This window comes from Leptonotus elevatus, chromosome 15, assembly GCF_054856555.1.
Source record: "Leptonotus elevatus isolate MCC_2025b chromosome 15, RoL_Lele_1.0, whole genome shotgun sequence".
Taxonomy (NCBI): Eukaryota; Metazoa; Chordata; class Actinopteri; order Syngnathiformes; family Syngnathidae; genus Leptonotus; species Leptonotus elevatus.
Genome location: NC_141253.1, coordinates 9,435,265 through 9,456,727, shown reverse-complemented (window position 1 = coordinate 9,456,727; position 21,463 = coordinate 9,435,265). Strand labels below are relative to the sequence as shown.

Genomic DNA, 21,463 nt, shown 5'->3' with positions numbered 1-21,463 from the left:
CTTTTCGCACGTCGCCATTCAGTTCCGCTCTTGCTGTTTAAGAATTGAGCTGCGGTCGTGATAAACCAGTGACATTTTCAGCATGGCATTCAGCTCAATGACAAATAAGAAAAAAAGGGCTTTTCATCTTTGGTGCCAACATGAGAGAAAAAAAAATGATTCAAGCGCATTGTTGTAAAGGTCATTGGGACTTACAAGCATAGATAACCAAATTAATTAGCCAGCTAGGTCCTCAGGAACATCACCGGGATGCCTGATGAGGGAGTTCAAATCCCCTGGTCACTGTTGTTTATGGCCACGGAGAGACAAGACAGTGGCGGGCGGCTCCATAATGAGGCAGGTTCGCGTGTCAATCACATGCGCACAGTCAAAGCTTGTGACGCAGAAAATCTGCAAATCTAATGAACTCTTCTCAAAATAACCCCCGTGCCGCATTTTGGAGAATGTCACTAAATGTAAATATTAACAATGTCTTCAGCCAATTTGCTTATGAATAGAAGCTGGATATAAAATATTAATCTAAAAAAGTAAATAAGCTCAGTTCTTTTGAAAAGAAAGATATGAAAGAATACAACAAATGACTGTATTAAATATTTTGTGGTGATGATGATTGACAGGGGCTCCTAGAAAATTGTGGAGTCTATTTTCGTGCCTAGTGCAATTCTGACATGAGGTGCAGTGTAAAACTGCGCAGGGGCGGGCTAGACTAAGTTTTGGTACTTTCACAGACTCGTGCAAGCAGGTGCAGCATGCACATAAAAAAAAAGATGCCGTTGAGGGCATGAACACAGCCGACTTGTTTCCTAATTAACATTAAATGTCGCACAAGAAACATGCCGATAGTCCTTGACATGGTGGAAAAAGACACTGATTTACTTGAGTCCAATGGCAGGCTGAGGTCCTTCAGACCTCCACAGGTGGATGGTATTAAGTTGGCTAAGGACATTAGTACAAAATCTTTAGCAATCAATATTTCACAAATTTTACGTTACAAATTAGCCTAAATTTGTTGGTAAGGATGAGCATTTACCGAGCTTTCAAACCAAATTAGTATCACCTACACATTTCTTGTCTTGTTCGCTAAGCCAACAAAATGCAACTTTTTTATGGTTATTCCACATAGCGGTTAATTTATGACAGCATGCCAAAACACCTTTGACACCTCATAAACTAAATTGTGTGTTTATGTCGGATCGCGTGCAAATGACATTCCAGCGGCTGCTGCACTAGATCACAGAGGACAGACAGCAGAATGTGATTTTGTTGGTGAGATAAGAATGAGACAGAATTGATGCGTCTCCCATGCGTATGCAAAGTGATATCTGATTACCCAAAGAAAAAGTATAAATAGTATATTTAAGAAGAAATGAAAAAATAGGTTTGTGTTTGCAATCCTGCGAAGAAATAGAGTACACGCGCACACATACCTGGACACACATTCACTTTGAAAAACGTGGACGGGCCTTGCTCTCACAGTAACGACTGTATCATTGAAGGAAAAAGGCATATCCACTCCCGCTGTGGAATCATGACCGGGGGCAGAAGCGATCATCACCCACATTACCATTACCTTGGAAGCAGCCTCACTCAGCACAGCAAAAAAGGCAAATCACTCCTCCCCTCAGGAGTGCAAATTATCCACACATACTTGTATCTCAGGAGATGTGCAAGATCCAGATCCGTCGTAAAAAGAAAATGCACAGACTAAGACCTCAAGTGTCTCTGTTAGCTTGACATTGTGACGTCTCAATTAATCCTCAGAACTATTTTCCAAAGAGAAATGAACAGGCCATTGACATTACAAATGTATGTGTAAATAGCTGACTATTAGGGGTGGGAATCTTTGAATGTCGCACGATTCGATTTGATTACGATCTTTGGGTGTGCGATTCGATTCAGAATCGATTTCCGATTAAGAACGAATTTTGATTCAAAATGATTTGATTGACAATGATTTTTGCTTCAATTTATAGATGTTCAAGGAATCGTAATGATCTACTCCAGTGTGACTCGCTAATGCTAATTAGTGCGCTACTCGCGGCACTTTTATCACGCAAAAGAACTCCACGCTGCAAAAAAAAAAACTTTTATTGGAATAACTTGATCGTGACTTTTTCCTCCTACTCTCTAATGTGGCTACAACTTAACAGCGTATCAGACCGCATGGAACCACACTGCCCCTAAGTGGCCAAATCGGTTACAACATGAACAGCGCTCCCAATAAAGGCACACACAAACAAAGGGAAGACAGTATAAAATAATTTAAATAAAATCGATTTTGGGACATTTAAAATAGATTCTGAATCGTACTAAATGAGAATCGATTTTTTGGCACACCCCTACTGAATATCCTATGTTCATTTGTCCAAATCAAATACATCTCACAGGCGTAAGCCAAATTATTAATTCATGTATTCATTTGATTCTAATTGCATTCCTTTAAGAAGCACAGCATCAGCACAGGTAGAAACCAAACATCAACCAACCGTTCTTTGAAGTCAAGGAAGATCTTCCCCAAACCGTTTCCTCCGGTGACCATGTTGAGGTCAATGGCTCGAAGGAGGGCAAAATGAACTTTGATCACATCCTGAGGAAAAGAAGAGGCTTGTTTTCAAATGATGCATGTCACTTAGAGAACAACAACAACCAGTTTTTGCCCGCAGGCACCAGGTGGACCCCAACACCACATGAGTAGCCTGTGGGCCTGTTCTAAAAATAGCTTATTCGTGGTGGGATGCTGTGATTTACAATAATAAAATGTTGTATATTGATATTTATCTGTTTCTTACCTTGTTAAATCATATCTTGATGAGATGAATAATAGCATATAATACAAGGTCATTTAAGCAAATGTGTTGTTCCAGAAATGTGTATCACACTCGTAGCCTTTTTGCACAATAATCAGTACCAAAGAAGTAGATCGCAGTTTCCGGGTGAATCGTGACATTGACCGTATTATATAGCATAATAATAGAAAATAGGGCAGTAGCAATTGTAGTAGCATCAGCATAATTAATACTGGATATGCAAATTAGCACTTCATACATAAACTGAAAGTGCAATTTTTGCTGAAAGCTGAATGCTAATATTTTAAAGCATGTGGAATGATACGGAATACTTTATTATATTGAAATACGGAATTATATTTTAAAAAAAATTAACAGCTGTACAATAGTTATTATATTAAACAGTATCAGTATCAAACACCTGGTAATGGTGATGAGTAGTATGTAAGGGAGTGAATGAAGATATATATTTTTTATATATAAAATGTTAAATTGTGCAAAAACTCGACGTAAATGGAATGAGAAAAATAATGGCCCGCGAGGTGTTCATTTTGTAAATGTAAATCGGATGTATTAAGTGGGAGTTCAAAGAGGACAAAAAAAAAAGGGTGGAATAATAAACTATCACAAAGAAACACATTAAATATGTGTGAATGCTTTTACATTCACAAAATAAAAAACTGAAGTCTTTTGTGAATTATTTACCAGGCGCACAACAAATTAAGAAGTGTCGCTCCCGTCACTCACCTCAAGGTTGACGAAGATGGCCTCCATGTCCTGCGGACTTACAAGTTGCCTCAATGGGATCATGTAGTTCTTAAGTGGGAAAAAAAAATGTTATGAAAATGATATAGTGTCCTGTATATTTACAAACACAAACACTTTTATTGCACTCTTGCGTCTAAAAGTGAACCTGCTCATTGTACAGTTTTCGGGCTGTCACATTTCATCATCGTAATACTAACAAATAGATCAACAAGAAAGTGCGCAAGGCTTTATTAACCCCAACTCAATTAAGCTTAACGAGTCCTATGATCATAAGGAGGTTGTTTATTCTCATTTCGTCTCGTGCTGGTGTGATGGAGGAAACTCGGGATACACATTTTGTTTAATGAAATTAGTCGGGCTCATGATTTGTTTCTGTCCATCACCTTGCAAATGAAACCTGTCAACATGAAAACTGATGCGTTAGCAATGCCGATTTTCACTTTGTTTCCTTATTAAAGGGAGAGAAGGGACTTCTAACTGGATGTGTTTACTAGGAGTCGGGTGGTGCAGGTAAGCCACGGTAAGGTTTTTGGTTTGTTGTTTGGTCCACGGTTCAGACTTTTTGTGATAAAGAGAACACATTTTGGTTCTCTCAAAATTATCTCTTTATTTAGTTTGTTGGCAAAAACTGCAATTTGTGATGTTCACCATTATTTAAACTGCTTCTTACCCCTTGACTATTTGTATATGCATGATAATACGATAACAACATGATAAATATGCTTAACACAATTGTACACAAAAAAAATACACCGCATGTGCAATAGTATGGGTCGATTGGTATGGCCACTCGACCCACACTTAATCAAATTGTTACAGTTGTTTGGGCATAGTGGTTAAAACCTAGCTGAAAAAAAAGCAGAGTCCCCAGAATTGAACCCTGTGGAACACCATAGGTTCCATTATACATGTGAAGTCATATTCCGACCACTTTCTTTTTTTGCTCGACATAGTATGAAGGAATTACAATAATAAATAAATTACACGATGTACCATCACATCAGCCACAAGTCGACTACTGAGCGCACCAAATTCCATGCAGCACAGGTAGGCCAAGCAATGTGGTGTGATCACCTGTAAATACCGGAAAACTGACTATAAAGATAATGTTGTGTGCCTAATGTTGAGGCTTTGAGTGTCTGTGTGTTTATGATATGTCAAAACCCGAGGGATTCAGTTTCTCACACGGCGGCCGATTCGGTAATAACCACTATTGATCACTTCCTGTGACATTTGTGCTCCCCAGCGAAGCTGACAATAGCTGACACTTCCATGCTGTGAACAACCCCACTCAATGCACAGGTGGAAACTCACACCACATTGTGGTTCCAGGATCGCAATAAACACATAAACAAATATGTTTTCATACACAACATGTGCTCACTCACCTTTTCGATGTCTTCTAGAGTCTTATAATACTTGGCCTCGGTCTCCTGGATCTCCACTAAGCAGCAATTCCGCTTGTCATCTTCTGTCATGCCCATTTTCTATAACACACATAGTAAAAAAAACAGTCAGAGTAATTTTACAGGATAATTGATAGCTACAGTATCTAACTGTTTTTAGCATGCTACATGACGGGGGTCCTGTGGTAATAAAACCTGGTGAAAATATTGCAAGAGTCCCCAAAACACAACTGCAACAACGACAGACATTGAATAACAAGTATGCAGTCAAATACATCTTTAACATATACTGTACATTTACTCATAACATCTCATGCAAACGATCACCCAAGCACCCGCTAATCTCCCCAACCGACACACACACAAAATGTGTATCTTTTCTTATTGAAGATAATAGGGTAATATTTGCTATAGATACTGCTCATTGTGACTTGCAGCAGTATAGCTGGTGCCACATGGCATTGTAGTCATCCCCTGATGTCACTTTTGCTCCCATAGGCACTGAGTCAAATCTTGGACCAGCTGCCCTGTACATCTAATTAGCACGCTAATTGGCAAGTCATCCTTGAGGGACGCCAATCCTCCTTTTTTGTTTTTGTTTTGTGGTGGTGTAGTCTGTGGGGGAGGGGAAAGGTTGTTGGGTTCTCTTGGGTTCTCTGTGAAGCCGGGATTGATCACAAGCACAGCAGCACTCACCTGCATGTATCTGATCTGCAGCATGAGAAAAGCAAATCCGTCAAAAATCAAAAAAAAAAAGAATGATCAAAAAGCACATCCGGAGTTATAACCTGCATGTTTGGGGTTTAATTGTCAGCAGGCTTACACACACACAAAACAATATTTACCCAATGATAAGGTATCAGTTGCGGGGACTTGTGATGCTTAGTCCATTATTGAGCACTTTTTAGCCTGAAAGACTGGTACGGTATGTATTTTTATTTTATATTGCTCAAATTACTAATGCTGTTTTCCAAGCCGGATTTAGTAAGAATCCTGTTGATGTGTTTATTCAGTCAAGATATTAAGAGTGTGGTTTTCAGTTTACATGAAAATTGCCATCTGATTGATAAAAAAAAACCCTGTTGAAATTAAGACTTAATAAATTCTTTCTGACTTTTAATCAAGGACACTTTGGTATAAGGGTTTTAAAATAAGCGCGTTAATATCGAGTTAATTTGATTATCTATTAATTTATTGCACATTTTGAACAAATATAAAATGTGTGATTAATTTGAGACTAACTCATTCACTCCCAGTCATTTTCACTGAAGTAACACCCCCTTTGCTCCGGGCTGTTTTACTAGATTTTGACAGATTTTGCAAGGCCCACAGAATATTGTGTTCTATTGCTACAAAAACATGAAACCTACCAAAAAAAATATTAGTCTCTTCTTTCATCAGAAAAAAAGTATATTTGTATGTTTCCTTTTTGCAGCAATTAGCATTATAATATAGTTACGATTCATCATTATTCACAAACCTATTGAAAACGCTGTCAAAAAGAGTTTGTTGCAACATGGCCCTGGCTAATCTCTTATACTCTGCTGCCACCTGCTGGACGTTTTTTTTGTAATAACTACCATTTCTTTAAGCGACCTCTTCATATCAGAAGCTGTATAAAGCCTTCTGTATACTCTAGCATTAAAAAACAACAACATAAAAAACGTATAAATACATTTTTGGGAGTGTGGGACAAAGTATTATAAATGTATTTATACATTTTTGAGATTAAATGAGTTAAATATGGAACTCATGCAATTAACTATGATTAAAAATGTTTAACCTGACCTCCCACTATATTTTTGTCCTCAACATTATCCTTTTATCCATTTTAATAATATATTAATTTTAGTGTGCAAATTCAGACATCTCAAGTGTTCAGTTTGATGCTGATCTAAAGACCAGTTACAATTTGTCTACGTGCTCTTCAGCCCTCACCATGGGTTGTCGTACTTCCACCTTAATGATGTCCTCGTAGATGTCATCACCATCGTCCTCACACGGCACACAGTCGTAGATGTCATCCTCACCCAGGTCGTGCTCACTGGAGAAAAAAGCATACCACAAGTCAGACAAAGGACTGCCAGAACCAAGTGCTCCTTTTTGAAAAGCTTGATCAGTTCACCTGCTTTAACTTGATGTCCACTAATTTTTTTGCTATCTGACCAATATGAGTTGAAGCGCAGTTATGTTGGATAAAGACTTCCATTGGGGTAACTTATTGAACCGAAGGAAAAAGCAGAAATAAACTTTTGGTATAGTATCCAAATTGACGGTCAACAGAAGACAGTGAGCCAAGCCAGCCACTTTGTTATCACACAAATTAATTTCCAGCAGCTATATTTAGTCATTGGTATTCTACATGTATATTAGGAACATGATATGACGAACATGTGCTCTTTGCCTTTGCTGTTGTGGCCTAAAATATTTCATAGGGTTCACCTTCCTTGAGAAAAGGGTGAAAAAGACAAGATGATAAAACTGCCTTTTTCAATCAAATATTCAGCTTTGTCTTCACGCTCATGCAGGACCTGTTTGAAGTTTTAATTGAGGTTGCTTAGTTCACTGAAAATAATGTGCTTCCTCTTGCTTCATTAAGAAAAGAAGCTGCTCTTGAATACTGAGAAGGCAGCGCGGGAGGACGACAACCCGCCAACGCTGTCTTGACTGTGTCTTCTCTGTGAACTCTAGAATTATACCACACTCCACAGAGACTCTGGTGTGACATGGTGGGGCATTCCGGGAAACAAGACATTTGAATCAGAAAATTATAGCCAACAGAAATGTATTACAAAGAAAGGTCCAGTTCAAGTACGCATATAGAAGAGGAGAAGCATCTCCATGGAGAGTAGGAGGAGCTTTGAGTAAATCTGAGTGAAACATTCATGAAGAGAAGTAGAATTAAAAAGAATAATATACCTAGCCCAAAATAAAACCATCAATTGAGCATTCCTCATGAGTAATAATGAAAAGGCTACACATACTGTAGCCTTTTAAAAAAAAGAATAAAATCTTTAAAAAATTGTGTATCAATTTCTCCATTCAAATTATAAAAATATTCTTCTTGAATACCATTTTCAAAGCTAACGGTGATATCAATATATTAAAATTGCCACGATATCATCATCGTAGTACATAGTGCATTTTAAATTTATTTGTTTTATCTTTGTGAGATATTAAAATTAAAATCAGGAAGGGGGAATTGGGACATCTTATAACTCTGGGGGAATTCAAGACAGTTATAAAAGACGAAGAAATAATTTGATTTGGATCTTGTGATTGCACTGTGTAATCATGTAATCCCACTCTAGTTTTTCTGTAGCGTGTGATCATATTTTATTTGTGTCTTGTGTGTTTGGTGTCTCGGCCAGACCACTTTTGGAAAGAGGTTTTAACATCTCAATGAGTTCTTCACACGGTTAAGTAAAATAATACTGATGGATTGAAATACGTTGGTGTTGTACCTGAGCACAATTTAAACACAATGCTATTAGTCTGAACGCTGTATGTGTATAATTGTGTTCATCTGCTGCATTGAATGATACAGACATCAATTGCGAGAGATACATTCAAAAGTATGCATGAGCATTTGCATGCATCACAGGTTCATCAGTAAAGTGCAGGAAAGGAATGAAAACCTGAGCACTCATGAATTAGGTTACATTTTCTGTCCGATTACCGCAGTGAAAAGTCACAGGGTGGGCTGGGTGTTTACTGCACGCAATCAGTCAAGAAGCTCAGTGGCCTCATTGACATAGTTAGGTTTTAGGGAGGTGGGGATGGGAGAGTAACTCACTATTTCACAGCGAGAGAGCAGGTCTCCGAAGGTTAGGATGTGTTGCTTATTCAATAAAAAAGCACATGTTCCTTTACATTATTATGCATCAACCCCAGACTGAAATGTGGATGTGTGTTTTATTGTTGTTGTTTTAGCACTTTTTGGAGTTGGATGGATACATTCAAACAGATCAAAGAGCAAATATACCATAAGGGGCCAACAACCTAATGAGATTACAGTGATAATGTCACTTAAAATGGATGCCTTACGCATGGTTTGTAGACTTTTTTATGGTGACACTGTCTACAGTCAGTGGTGGTTTTTGGCATGAACAACATATGCGCCTGCACGGGGTGACTTTTCTCAGGTTACATGGTTTTCTATTGGCATCGTGCCATGTAAATCATTGGCAAATACTGCAGGGCTGTAGTACTCAAGTCCAGACTTCACACTTTTTTTTTTGTTTGTCTCCGACTTGACTCGAGCTCCTTGGTAATTGACTTAGACTTGTCTCGTACTCGGCCATAGGACTCACAAAATATTTTTATCGACTCGACTGAGTCCATCTACCGGTATGTTTTTATTCCTGTCCTCCTTCAAAATAAACTTGAAATAAAGTTTCTCTGATTATCCAAATAGACAATGGCCATCCGGTAACCATGGCTACCAGTCAGCAAGCCATCTAATTGGTTAACCCGACTGCGAGCACCAAAGCATGCAGTCTTTTTCTTTCAGTCATAACAGCCATCAGGGGCTTATATAACTGGGTTATACCAACTATCGGACCACCAGTGCCTACAGTTGCAGAGTTGAATGCCTATGTTAAATTAAAATAAAGTCTGTTGCTGGATACCTTGCAGCAACCAATACCTGTGTTTGCAATTGACTGTTCATGTCAATCCGGCCAAGGGATTAATAGAGCAAAATAAACTGCGGAGGAGGTGACACTAAGAGCTTGTGACACTGTTTGCTTCAGAATAGAAATCCATGTGTGCCTTTTTTTTTTTATACAGAAGAAAAACTCCCTTGGCGGGTTTTGCCCAATCTAGCCACATTTCATGCTTTATCAATTCCAGGATGGACTCATTCCAAAGTGACTGAAATTGACATCACAAAGGTAAACGGAATAAGCACAATCTGGGTATACCACTTTAATTCAGGAGAGCCCAATTATGGGTTATGTTCCAATTGAGTGTGACTCTGTCACATCCATAATCATTTTTCATCTTAACATTGAGATGAATGACGCCACTGAGTTTCTATGACAATATTCTGTTGCAAGCTGTTGCTTTGTAATGATGCCATATGTTGGGAGCTTTCATGTTTCCTCCTTTAAGAGACTCTTGAGGAGTATTATGTCAGTAATATAAATGATTATTACTCAGGAAGTGCATCATTATCCTCTTTCTCATTTTTTACAGTTTGGTCATGCACTTATTTTAAACTACGCCTCAATATTTCAGACTAATTAATAGTTTTTTTTAATGCATGCTCATAACAAGCATAGCCCTTGTGCCAAACGTGTCTAACTGTGTTCTGTGCAGGACCTGCTGATGAATCAATTATGTGTGCATGTGATCATTGACGAAACAAAATGCATACATGGTCTTTCTAAAAGGTCAAGAGCGGCCATGCAGCAGAGCCGCATAATTAAGTCAATAGCATCCACACCTTCCATTTGTGACCACAGATCACACATTACTAAAGCAGTAAAAATATATTAACTTTGATTCCAGGTTTTCTGGAGGCACTGGTAATTAAAAATTATTAACATTTATAAAACGTAATTATTAAAATTAAATAATATTAAATAAATACTAATAAATATACGTAAAAAAAAAATTGTACCGGTATTTAAAAAAAATTAAAACACTGGGTTTGACCATCATTGGCTGCAGGTGATCACACTACATACATTGTTTGGCCTATCTGTGCTGCAGGGAATTTGGTGCGCTCAGTAGTCTTCACGTGGCTGTTGGTACATCATGCGATTTCTTTATTATTGTAATCCCTTCATACTGAACTAATTGTTGGATGCAGAAAAGAACCCTTTCGCATCTCGCTATACTATACAGTACATACACCACTGCAGCATCCTTGCTTTTTTTATTTTTATTTTTATAAAAAGGCAAAACATAATTTTTTTTACATTTGTATTTCACTTACATGCCTTGAGCTATTATTACTATTTCTCTTGCCACTCTCAATGCAGATTTGAGTCACGTTAACTGCACTCTAATCCTGCATTAGCCTGCTTGGCTGCCTTTTCTCTCTCTCTAGAGCGAGCACACACACTTCTGCTCCCTATAGAATGTCACAATCACACATTCAGTGGATGTATATCTACCCATCACATGCTTCCATTTCCAACTCCCTCTCCTCCCTGTATTGCTATGTGATGAATGGCACCTATCTCACAGCGGGTAACTAATTATTCTCCATTTATCTGAGTTGTCACCACGGGAAACACTGCCAAATCAGAGCAGGCCATATGAGTCACTTTCACACCCGGAAAACCTACACATCCACATCAGAAAAAGTGGCAGCGGGCAGAGTGACAGGGAGCTTTTTGCTCATTTTATTATATTTTTTTTAACGTCTTAATTAGCGCTGTCAAGCGAGTAATTTCTGTAAATTAATCACTCAATTTTTCCGTAATTAATCGTGATTAATCACATTTTTCTACTTCTATTTTTACTTGAGTAAAATCTTGGAATTATTGTAAAATCATCAAATACAAAGTATATTTCCAGACAAATGCTTTTTTAATAGCGTTCTTTAATCCTCGTGTAACATTCTTCTCTTGTGAAATACAACTGTTGAGCAAAAATGATCAAAACTGAGCTTTACAGACATCTTTCTTATATTCTTGTCATAGAAACAATTCTCAAAATATCTCGCTTACAGATTTAGTTCTGCCCACGGGCGCAACACTCCAGCAGTGTTGACTTGAGGTGAGGTGCCGTGGTGTAACTTACAGTCATGATCAAAAGTTGACATACACTTATAAAGAACATAAAGTCATGGCTCTCCTGAGCTTCCAGTTATTTCTACAACTCTGATTTTTCTCTTGATAGAATGATTGGAACGGATACTTTCTTGTCACAAAAAAGATTCATGAATTTTTGTACCCAAACATTAACATTGCTGTATGTATATTTTTGACCCAACAGATTTGGTCACTTTTTCTGTTAACCCCAAATAGTCATAAAAGAACAAAAATTCATGAATCTTTTTTGTGACAAAAAGTATCCGTTCCAATTACTCTATCAGAAAAATCAGAGCCATGACATTATGTTCTTTATAAGTGTATGTCAACTTTTGATCACGACTGTAAGTAGTAGGGTATTTTGAGATCATACGACAAAGACGTACAACGAATACGGTGTTTTAATTTGTTTTGCAAAGTTCGCAAATTACTTAACATTTCCTCCAACAACCGACAAGCAAGTCAAACTGAAATGAAAACTACCTATATTCTGTGCTTGACAGCCCTTGTCTTAATATTTGGATGATAATTAAGAATAAAATAATTTTGACTAAATAGAGTTAAGAAAGATTTATTATGGTAACAGTTTTACAAATCTACCGCGGTGATAAAAAATAATAATAATACAAATCCAAACAAATAATAGGAGAAAAATAGAAAAACATTCACCCACAAATGTATTCCCAAATTGTTTTGTTGCAGCCTCAGTCTGAGCACTTGAGTATACTTGTGGAAAAGCTGCATGTTACGCCGTTATAATTTATAGTTTGGAGCAGCGTTTTGCATTTTATTGTGTTTAGTATGGACAGGGCGGTTTCTCCAGATAAAGAATGGAAGTACTTCCATTTTTAACGTGACATATATACAACATATATATATATATATATATATACAACATATTTGTCTGTGTGTGAGCGCATGTTATTGAATATCAACTTACTCTGCCAGCTCCTCAAGGCTCCGGTAGACATCATCCTCATTCAAGGCTGTGTCTTCTGTGGGAAAAGGTCTGAAACACAAACATAGAGTCAGAGAGTAAAATACACTTTATCAAAAGCCCAACAAGAAAGTGTGTGTGGTGGGGGTGTGGTGGGTGGGGGGTGTGTGTGTCGGGGGCGGGGGGTGTTGAAATGACAAAAACACTTTTCAAACTGTGTTTTCTCTCTGTCACTTTGTCACTCCCCTGTGCATCACACGTTCAGGGCAGAAGCCATCAGTCATAAAAAGCATTGTCAAAACATGTCAGCCCACTGATGACAGATAAAAAAAAAGCATCTTGCCATCGCCAACTTGGAACTGGAGCTGGATTTGAGCAAAGGGGACATCCTTTTTCGAGATTGATGGATAGGTTTTGCGTATTATGGACATTTCAAGGATGTTCAGAAGCAAAACAGGCTGCAAGTCACACAGCCAACAATAAAAGCAGACAGTAAACGTAATGCTGTAAATCATACATTTCACTTTCCTGTTGACGCAGCGACTATAAAACTACTAGTCGGAAGTGACAGCACATAAAAACTAATGACTTCGTGATCAGCTCATTAAACAGGGAATTTATTTTGAATCTTTAAAATGTCTGCTCTCTGCAAACATTCTCAAGTGCATGATTAGATCTTGGTTGGTCTTGACGTCGTTCTCACAGGAGCTGATTGCTACAAATTAGAACCTATTACTTCAGTGTCATGAGCAATTTATGGCTATTAAAATCATTAAGGTGATAATGTCAACCACCCTAGTGAAACTGAAACAGCGCTGTTTATATCATCGCTAAATATGGAGTCACTTATTAAGGTCATTACAAAAGGGTCTAAATTAGTATCAGGACTTGTCTAATGTCTAAAGGTTTGACTTTTATAATTATATCAGTAAGAACAAAATGTGACTTCTTTCAATTAAATTAAAAGGAACCTGGTTTTGTCAAAAAAAAAAATAATATTCAACAAAGCCAAGTTGCCTTTCCTATTTTTCTTTTCATACAACAGGGGCTTACTGCAGGTATTATTGTGTAAACATGCTGCTGTCTTTATAAGGTAATTAAACTGAATTCATTATTGGAACATTTTTTATTGTGTTGTGTTTTGCTCTTCCAGAGCAGCAATGGTGTCTGTGTGGAGGACATGGCACACAATCTTTGTTCTGGTTCAAGGATGGGCAAATGGCGGCCTGTGGGCCACATGTGGATCCTTTATCAAGAATATAAATAATTTATACATTTATAAATAAAATTATTTTAGAAATAATTCATTAATAATAAAGAAAAATAAAACAAATGGTAAAACATTTATTTCGTTATTTATTTTTACATACCCCAAAAAACTCTACAGAGAACGCTGATAAAGATTCAATATAGTTTTTTCATGGCAAAGGGTGGGGGGGGGGGGGGGGTGTCTGTGGCGGGGGTGGGGGGGTGATCCAGAAAGACAATAAAAAAATGAAAAAGACTAAAATATTTTAAAACTATATATATAAAAAAAAAAAGCATCCATAAATTTGTTAGGTTTATATAATGGACCTTTTATACATGCGTTGAGAAACGTATTATGAAAAATTAACTATATTAAGAGCACATGTGCACATATTTTGCCCGTATTTAATATGGCATTATTTTTTTTCCTTATATCCGGTTAGGAATTGCATGGTCCTCGAGTAGCGTTGATGAAAATTTGTTTAAGTAAAGCATACATTAAAAATTTTTTTTTACATACAGTAACTTTACTCGGTTAAAAAAAACTGTTTATTTTCTGTTAAGTGTGCATACATTGCACATATACAGGTATTTACTATATATATTACACGAAGCACTCTCCACATGATCAGAGCGACAGCTATCATGTTAATGAGTGCTCAGCAAGCGAGCCAAAGGTCAGCCATTTCTGCCATTCATCCCTCACTTCCCCAATCATACAGCTACGCAATGATTCATTTAGCAAGTCAAACCTTCTCTGTATCAGATGCTTAGCTCAGTTAACTTCTTAAATGTGGTTGAACTTGACTAAAATCTTACAATCCAAAAACTTCATGCGATTTATGCAACTCTCATCACTACTGTGGTGAGCACAACACAGCACCGGGCGCTTCCTCCCGAGCGCAATAACACACCCACATTTGACGACCCCCTCCAATGAAATGCACACTATATTATGAGTTATTAATGGAGTCCCGCAGGGCAAAATTTAATTACATAGTAGTTTGTGGGGCCGTGCCCTTGCATCTATCACCTCAGTGTTGTTTTGCGGAGCCAAGCACTCTCTAATGCTGCTGTTTTCATTTCTCCTAAATGGTGCAACAAGGTGCAATTGAACTATGTTTATAATTTCATCAGATCTCCTCTAACAGCCTGTCTCCTGGCTATTCACCGTCATTATTGGCTATGCGGCTCGTTGTTGCTTCATGCTTTTTACAAGTCTACGCATTGTGTGCTACTTTCTACGTTCTTCGGAAGAAAAGTAAACCGTTTTACTTCAGTAGAAAACCCTTTTCCTTATGCCACTTTATGACTAGGCTGAGGTGCTCCTGTGCAGAGTATGCATCTTCTCCCTACGCTTACAAAATCTCCAAAACGTTGACATGTTTTCAAGAATGAATTGTAAAGTGTGAATGTAGGCATGAATGTTTGATCTGATTAATGAGGACACGTGGTATAGAAAAGGATTAATGGATTGATGTTTTAGTAAAAAAAAAAAATAATAATGCAAAGACAGGTTTAAAATTGTGATTTAAATGTAGGACAGAAAATAAATGCCTCAAATCTATATGATAGCCCTATAATTTTAAAACCCAATTTGCATTGCCTGGAACCAATGTTCCGTGTTCCTGCACGGACATTTGTTGCTGCGGCTGACTAAATTAAAAACTAAGCAAGTAAATAATTCCCTAAAGTTATATATATATATATATTTTTTTTTTTTATTTATTTATTTATTTTTTAATAAAAAGTGTAGGGAGTTCCCAGTGTCAGCATCATTTTTTTTTTTTTTTAATAAAGTGGAAATGCAAATAAATCTATAAATGAAAAGTTCCCTGTATCTCATTGAGCGACAAATGCATGCAAATGTAGCTAATTTGGGGTTTTCGTCAGGGGGGTTCGTAAAAAGGTTTCAAAAGATCTTCGCAGACAGTGAAAAATTGTCTGAATATGTTCGAAATATCTTTGGGACAAGTAAAAACTGTCTGTGAACATCTCACAAATCCTGGTGAAAACCTTAAATTCGCTACGTTCGAAAGCATTCACCGCTCAGTGAGATACCAGCTTTATCGGCTTTCAGAGTCATAAAAAGCCAGATGCCGATATTGATCAAAATGCCAAATATCGGCACGGATAATCGGCCCGGCTGACAATTGGTCTAACCCTACTTAGCATAGCTTGCTCCAAAGCGCATCTAAATGGCAATGGTCACGTTTGAGTGTAATTTGACGTAATTATTGTGGGAAATGTGCAAGTAAAATAAATATGGACCAGGCAAGTGTTACAATTGCTGCTGGATCTTTTTTGGTTTTATTGTATTTATTTATTATAAAAAAAATATATATAAGTGTGGGTGGGGGTGATTCCCACGTAATTGGTGGTATAATTCCAAAAAGATTAGTTTATGACAGTCCTATTTAAATACAACTATTTTAGCTTTAATAGACCCTAAATAAATTAATTTTAATTCAGGGGGCAGTATGGCATACGCCACTACCCAATTTAGCATTCTCGATATAAATACTTTTTTTTTACATTGTTTCGCAAAAATGTTATGCATATATTCTACAGTGATACGTCAACATGTACTTAAAGCGTGCTAAATTATATCATGTATTTACTAGTATGTAGTACATCCAGTAAATGTAAATAAAGATTAAAATAGCAATTCCCATTATTTCATATTCTCTGATCTGCAGCAAAAATAAATGCCTTATTTTGAGTTAAAATGGCAAATTCAGATTAATATGTTATTTTTTTTTAGTAGTGATCCATAACTGATTTACATGTAGTTTTTCCCCTGTTTGACGTTAAATGCCTGTTGTTTTGTTATACAACATGATACTTATATTGACCAAGTTATATAGGGCCTCCTTAAAGTGATTTGTGCTGTGAAAATGAAGTAATCCAACTATCCAAACTCTTGCAATCTTTGCTTTCTTACTGCCAAGCCCTTTTTTGATTAATACCATAAATTTAGCAAACCCCTAACCATGTTGAATTTTCCTCACTGTCCATACAGTAAATTCCGGCATAAAGGGAATTGTTGGCACATGTGTGCAGGACATAGGCGCAGTGAGCCTTAGCCATTGATCAGCCACTGTCAGAGAGCAGAACAGCGGTGTAGTTATTAGATGGGAATACGGCTCAAATAGGCGACCATGGAAGAGGCTTCATGTCCCTGGATGCAACTTTGCTTCTGCTACGCTCAATAAATCACTAAAGCTCAAGCCAGCTTGCACACGTTGCTACTTATTCCCTGTCCTTTCCGGGCTTTTAAATACGGGCTGGTAGCTTCCTTCAAAGTCACCTTTGCTGGTGAAGTAGTTTTTATGTAATGGTTTGTAACAGAATTTTCTGTAGACATCAGTGGCGAGCGATGAACTTTTAGAGCTGGCATGCTGTATAGTGACGCATACGAGAGCGGTCGCAAGGGTGCGAGCAGAAACATTTGGGGGTATTTTTATTATTAATTTTAATATTAAATATTTTTTAATTAGGATTTTATACCACTGTGTAGGTATAAAATTAAAGCGGAAATATTCAGGACTGATGCAGGTTGATGCACACACACACACTAATTTAACCAGCTCCGTGGTGAGTGAAATGACAAAATCACATGCCCACAAATTTGCCAATATGTTGGAATTTACAGTATTCGGAGTTGGCTCGTGCCTACGAAGTCAGTCTCCCAACCCGGGAGAGGGAAAAAAGACATCGCAGAAGAGCCGCAAGAGGTTTCAACCAACAATAAAGTTTGCTAACCTGTGGACAGCCAGCTAGCAAATATCTGTTTCTCGTACGTCCTTGCTTGAAAGTGAGGGACAAAATTATTCCCTGTTTTTGTGATGATTAGGCTATTTCAGTAGGACGGCCAATTGAAATTATATTCTCGCTGGAGCATTCCTGGGCATGGCCAGAGGCCCGCGGAGTACGCCCGAGAACGCTGGAGCCTTGTCGGGCATGAAATCTGGCATTTGCCGGCCTATCTGCTCTATATCCAGGACGCAAGGCCGTGGACGCCGACGGGCCATACACCGTTGGAAAGGTCTTGTCGAGACGAATCCAGGGCTGCCTGTATGTCCCCGGTAGGACGTAGGGTTTAGGAAATACCCAAAGACCTCCAGGACACCAAGGATTTTCAAAAATGTACCCCGTCGGCGATGGTTCCCATCCCGGGTAAAAATCCGCCGTTTGCTGGGCCTCTTCTCAACCACTGAATGTTTACCGGAGAACAAGCGTAACAAAAAACGTTTTCAATCAGAAAATCGTTTATTGATTTAAAAGATGCGAGTGCATCGAATCGAACCATTCCACTTCTAAATATATCGAGATACTCATCAAATCGTCTTTCATTGGAGAGATGTATCTGAGAAGGAAATGGCTGCAAAAAAAGAAATTGCACTCGAATTGAGCTGTGCCATCTCAAATCGAATCATAATCCCACTGAGTCAAACCTTATCGAATCTTTCCACTTTCAAATCGAGCCATCCTTGAATTGTTTTGCTTATGGAAAACCGTACCAAATCGTCTTTTGTGGAGAAATACACAACCCTACCAAATGCAATATATAGACCACATTATGTATGACATTAACATGTTTTTGTCACGTAAAGCAGAATTAGTTGTGGAGTTTAAAAAAAATATAATGAAACACAAAGTAGTAAGTCAGTGCACTCATTGACTTAATACAGTTTTCGTTTGACTTATTTAGAATTTTTCATAGGCCTATTTCCACCGCCGGGAATAGGGGACAGCACAAAGCAGATGGCAGCAGGCCAACAGGAAGCCTTCATTTTCCAAGTAGAGCTGGCATCGCCAACGCAAAGACAGACACATGAACTACCAAGGCCACAATGCACTGAGCCGATATCAAAGGTGTGATCAATGGGCCCGGACAGAATGTCGATGGAGACGTCTCTGGCATTGATACAGGGAGATTTAACGTAGCCACGAGCTCTCTGGTCACTTTAAAGATCAATGTGGCGCCTGATGTGCTTTCTGTAAGCATTATTTGAGACAACAGGGCAATTATCTGGCAGCAGACTTCCCACCTTGAGAAGATAAAACTGGAGAGTATTTTATATATATATATATATATATATATATATATATATATATACTTGTGCCTGTGCTTTCTCTCTGGTACTGTTGGTTAGAGTACAGTAGTTTCCATTTTGTCTCTTGGGCGGCCATTTTATTTCACTTCGCTTAACCTGGTGGAGGTTTTGCACTTTAGTGCATTGTGGTTTTTGCATTTTGTTTAACAGTTGTCCAGTTTTACATTATGATTATTACTTCTCCTTAACTTAATAAAAGTGTATTGCTTAATCCGTTTTTTCGCCTCATTTTCTTTTTGGCTGATTGACTTTTCGCTCTACTCTGCTGCCTGTTATCAACACAATTAAAATGAATGTCATAAGAAGCTGAATGCACTGTAATTGGGTGATGGACACATTTTTGGATTGGTTTTAATAATATGTGCAAAACACCAAGCCTGAAATGGTGATGAAATAAAGTGTTTAAATTGGACCAGAGTGCATTTGTTTTTATTGTTGGAAAATGTACACATAGGTTAAACATGTCTGCATTCTGCATAATTTGTCATCAAAATAAATCAGAATAAAAGCATTCCTTTCAAAATAAAAGCATCACACTTATTTTTACATTTTATTTTGACTTCATAATGACTTTGTGAGAGCCGGTCAGAGACTGTGGAAGGCCCCAATTGGGCCCCTGGGCCATATCCTACCCAGGTCTTGGTTAAAGAGAACTTTTGTTTTTATTTAAAAGTTAATTACTAAAGCACCTTACCCTCTATTCTGACTCACAACACCTGTGATAATAACACCTGATGAGCATCTAGAGAATTTCCACTGTTAAAAACATTTTACAAATTAATTAAGACGTGAATTGTTGAAATTTAACGGAGCTCAGGATTAGAGTGCCAATGTAAGTGAGTTTCCACCGCGGTCAAACATCATCAATTTCATCACCTCACGCAAACAGGCAGTGTGAACAGCCACAAGTCAGCAGCTTGAGTTGTGTTTATTAATAGCACGAGACCTGAGCTCGCTTTCTGTGTCACACTCTTCTCCCTTCATTTCCTGGCGTGGCTCCTAATGGGCGCGCGCCATCAACTCATTACTCAGACAGATAAAATGGCTTTTTATGTGGTGCTGGAACTCCAAGCCGTTTGAGAAAATGAAGAGGAATCAGAAGCCCATTTTAGGGCTGATAAAAGAAGTGTGAATGATTTTGCCTGTTTCTTTATTGTATAAGAATAATGGTGGCGGCATACAACGGAGTCATCTGACTTAGTGTGATTTCTCCAGCAAGGTGACAGTCACTAATTGGCCTTAAGTGTAAATTAATTTTAAAATGGCAGGCATAGGCTATTCATCTCATTGATGTGAAACTTTATGTTCTCTAGTCATCACAATGTTAGAGCCACAAAAACAGTTACTTGTTATGACTCATTAACACATTAAAATGGGTCATTCTCTGAGAGATTTAATTTGCAACTCTTTTTTTTTTTTTTTTAAGTAAAAGAAAGAATCCTACTTACTTAACTCAATAGAAGAAGAGTTAAAAATTAGATTTACCTGATGCCTTTGATTTGTGCAATACTGTGATGGGAGATTCTTGACAGAGTGGAGATGACCTGAAACAAAGAGACGATACATCACATCAACTACACTTAAAAACAAGTTTATTCACACTGCAGTCAATATAACGTTTGCTAATGTATGATACGGAAAAGAATTGAAACATACAGTAAAGATCAAAACAAAACAAATGATACATTCGACATGCTCGATCTCCGGGAAAAGCTGTGGGCAAAGGTTGACTCGTGCCAACATGGATAAGAATAAGCCACAAAAACAAGAGATTTTGAATTGAAAAATAATCCTTAAAACACTGACAAAACAAATGTGCATATTGCAAAGTAAAAAGAAATGACCAGCAACCTCCACCAAAATCAATATACTGAACATGGAATGCCTTTAACGGCCAACCACCAGTTAATCTCATTGATGTAATAAATGCAGGATGGTAGTGAATGCATCATTTCCTCTCCAGTCCTTGGCCTCGCCTTTAATGATCTTGCAGAAAAAAAGACCAATATTTATTAAAAAAAAACGGCGAATGTTACGAATCTACGATTGAGGAAACTCCATTCTGAACGAACAAATGTGACTGAACAAATTAATTGAAGAATTGTACTGTGATCAGCCGCACAAAAAACATTTGCAAAGGAGATAGAAAGATATTTTGGCCTGACAAATAATTACAATGACATGAATTCTTGATCTGTCATTACAGAATGATAGTTTGAAAGTCTCCTGGCGTATCTCTGAACGCTGTTCCTTGCTATGCAGTGTGCTCACATTTGGACCTTAATATGCCTTATACAGCAGTTCCCCAGACATGAATAGTATGCTGATGATCACAGCATAAATAACGCCAGCATCATGTCCACGCACGTCAGATAGAGTATTGTGCTTTTAGAAAGGTAAAAATCGTCATTTTGTCCTGAAACTGTCAGTG

General features: G+C 37.7%; 1 protein-coding gene across 8 annotated transcripts in view; it reads right to left on the bottom strand.

The window, feature by feature from the left end:
* Positions 1-21,463, bottom strand: part of vav2 (vav guanine nucleotide exchange factor 2) — a 158,246-nt gene that overhangs the window by 30,322 nt on the left and 106,461 nt on the right. For 5 of the 8 annotated variants that reach the window (XM_086096725.1, XM_086096731.1, XM_086096727.1 and 2 more), the window contains exons 3-9: positions 20,518-20,576; positions 12,668-12,736; positions 6,899-7,004; positions 5,657-5,671; positions 4,943-5,041; positions 3,534-3,602; positions 2,487-2,587 (exon numbers count right to left, since the gene is read on the bottom strand). In XM_086096725.1, the coding sequence (XP_085952851.1) occupies positions 2,487-2,587; positions 3,534-3,602; positions 4,943-5,041; positions 5,657-5,671; positions 6,899-7,004; positions 12,668-12,736; positions 20,518-20,576 (518 nt within the window). The remainder of the gene's footprint in view (positions 1-2,486; positions 2,588-3,533; positions 3,603-4,942; positions 5,042-5,656; positions 5,672-6,898; positions 7,005-12,667; positions 12,737-20,517; positions 20,577-21,463) is intronic. The other 3 variants (XM_086096728.1, XM_086096730.1, XM_086096732.1) reach the window with 1 other exon arrangement.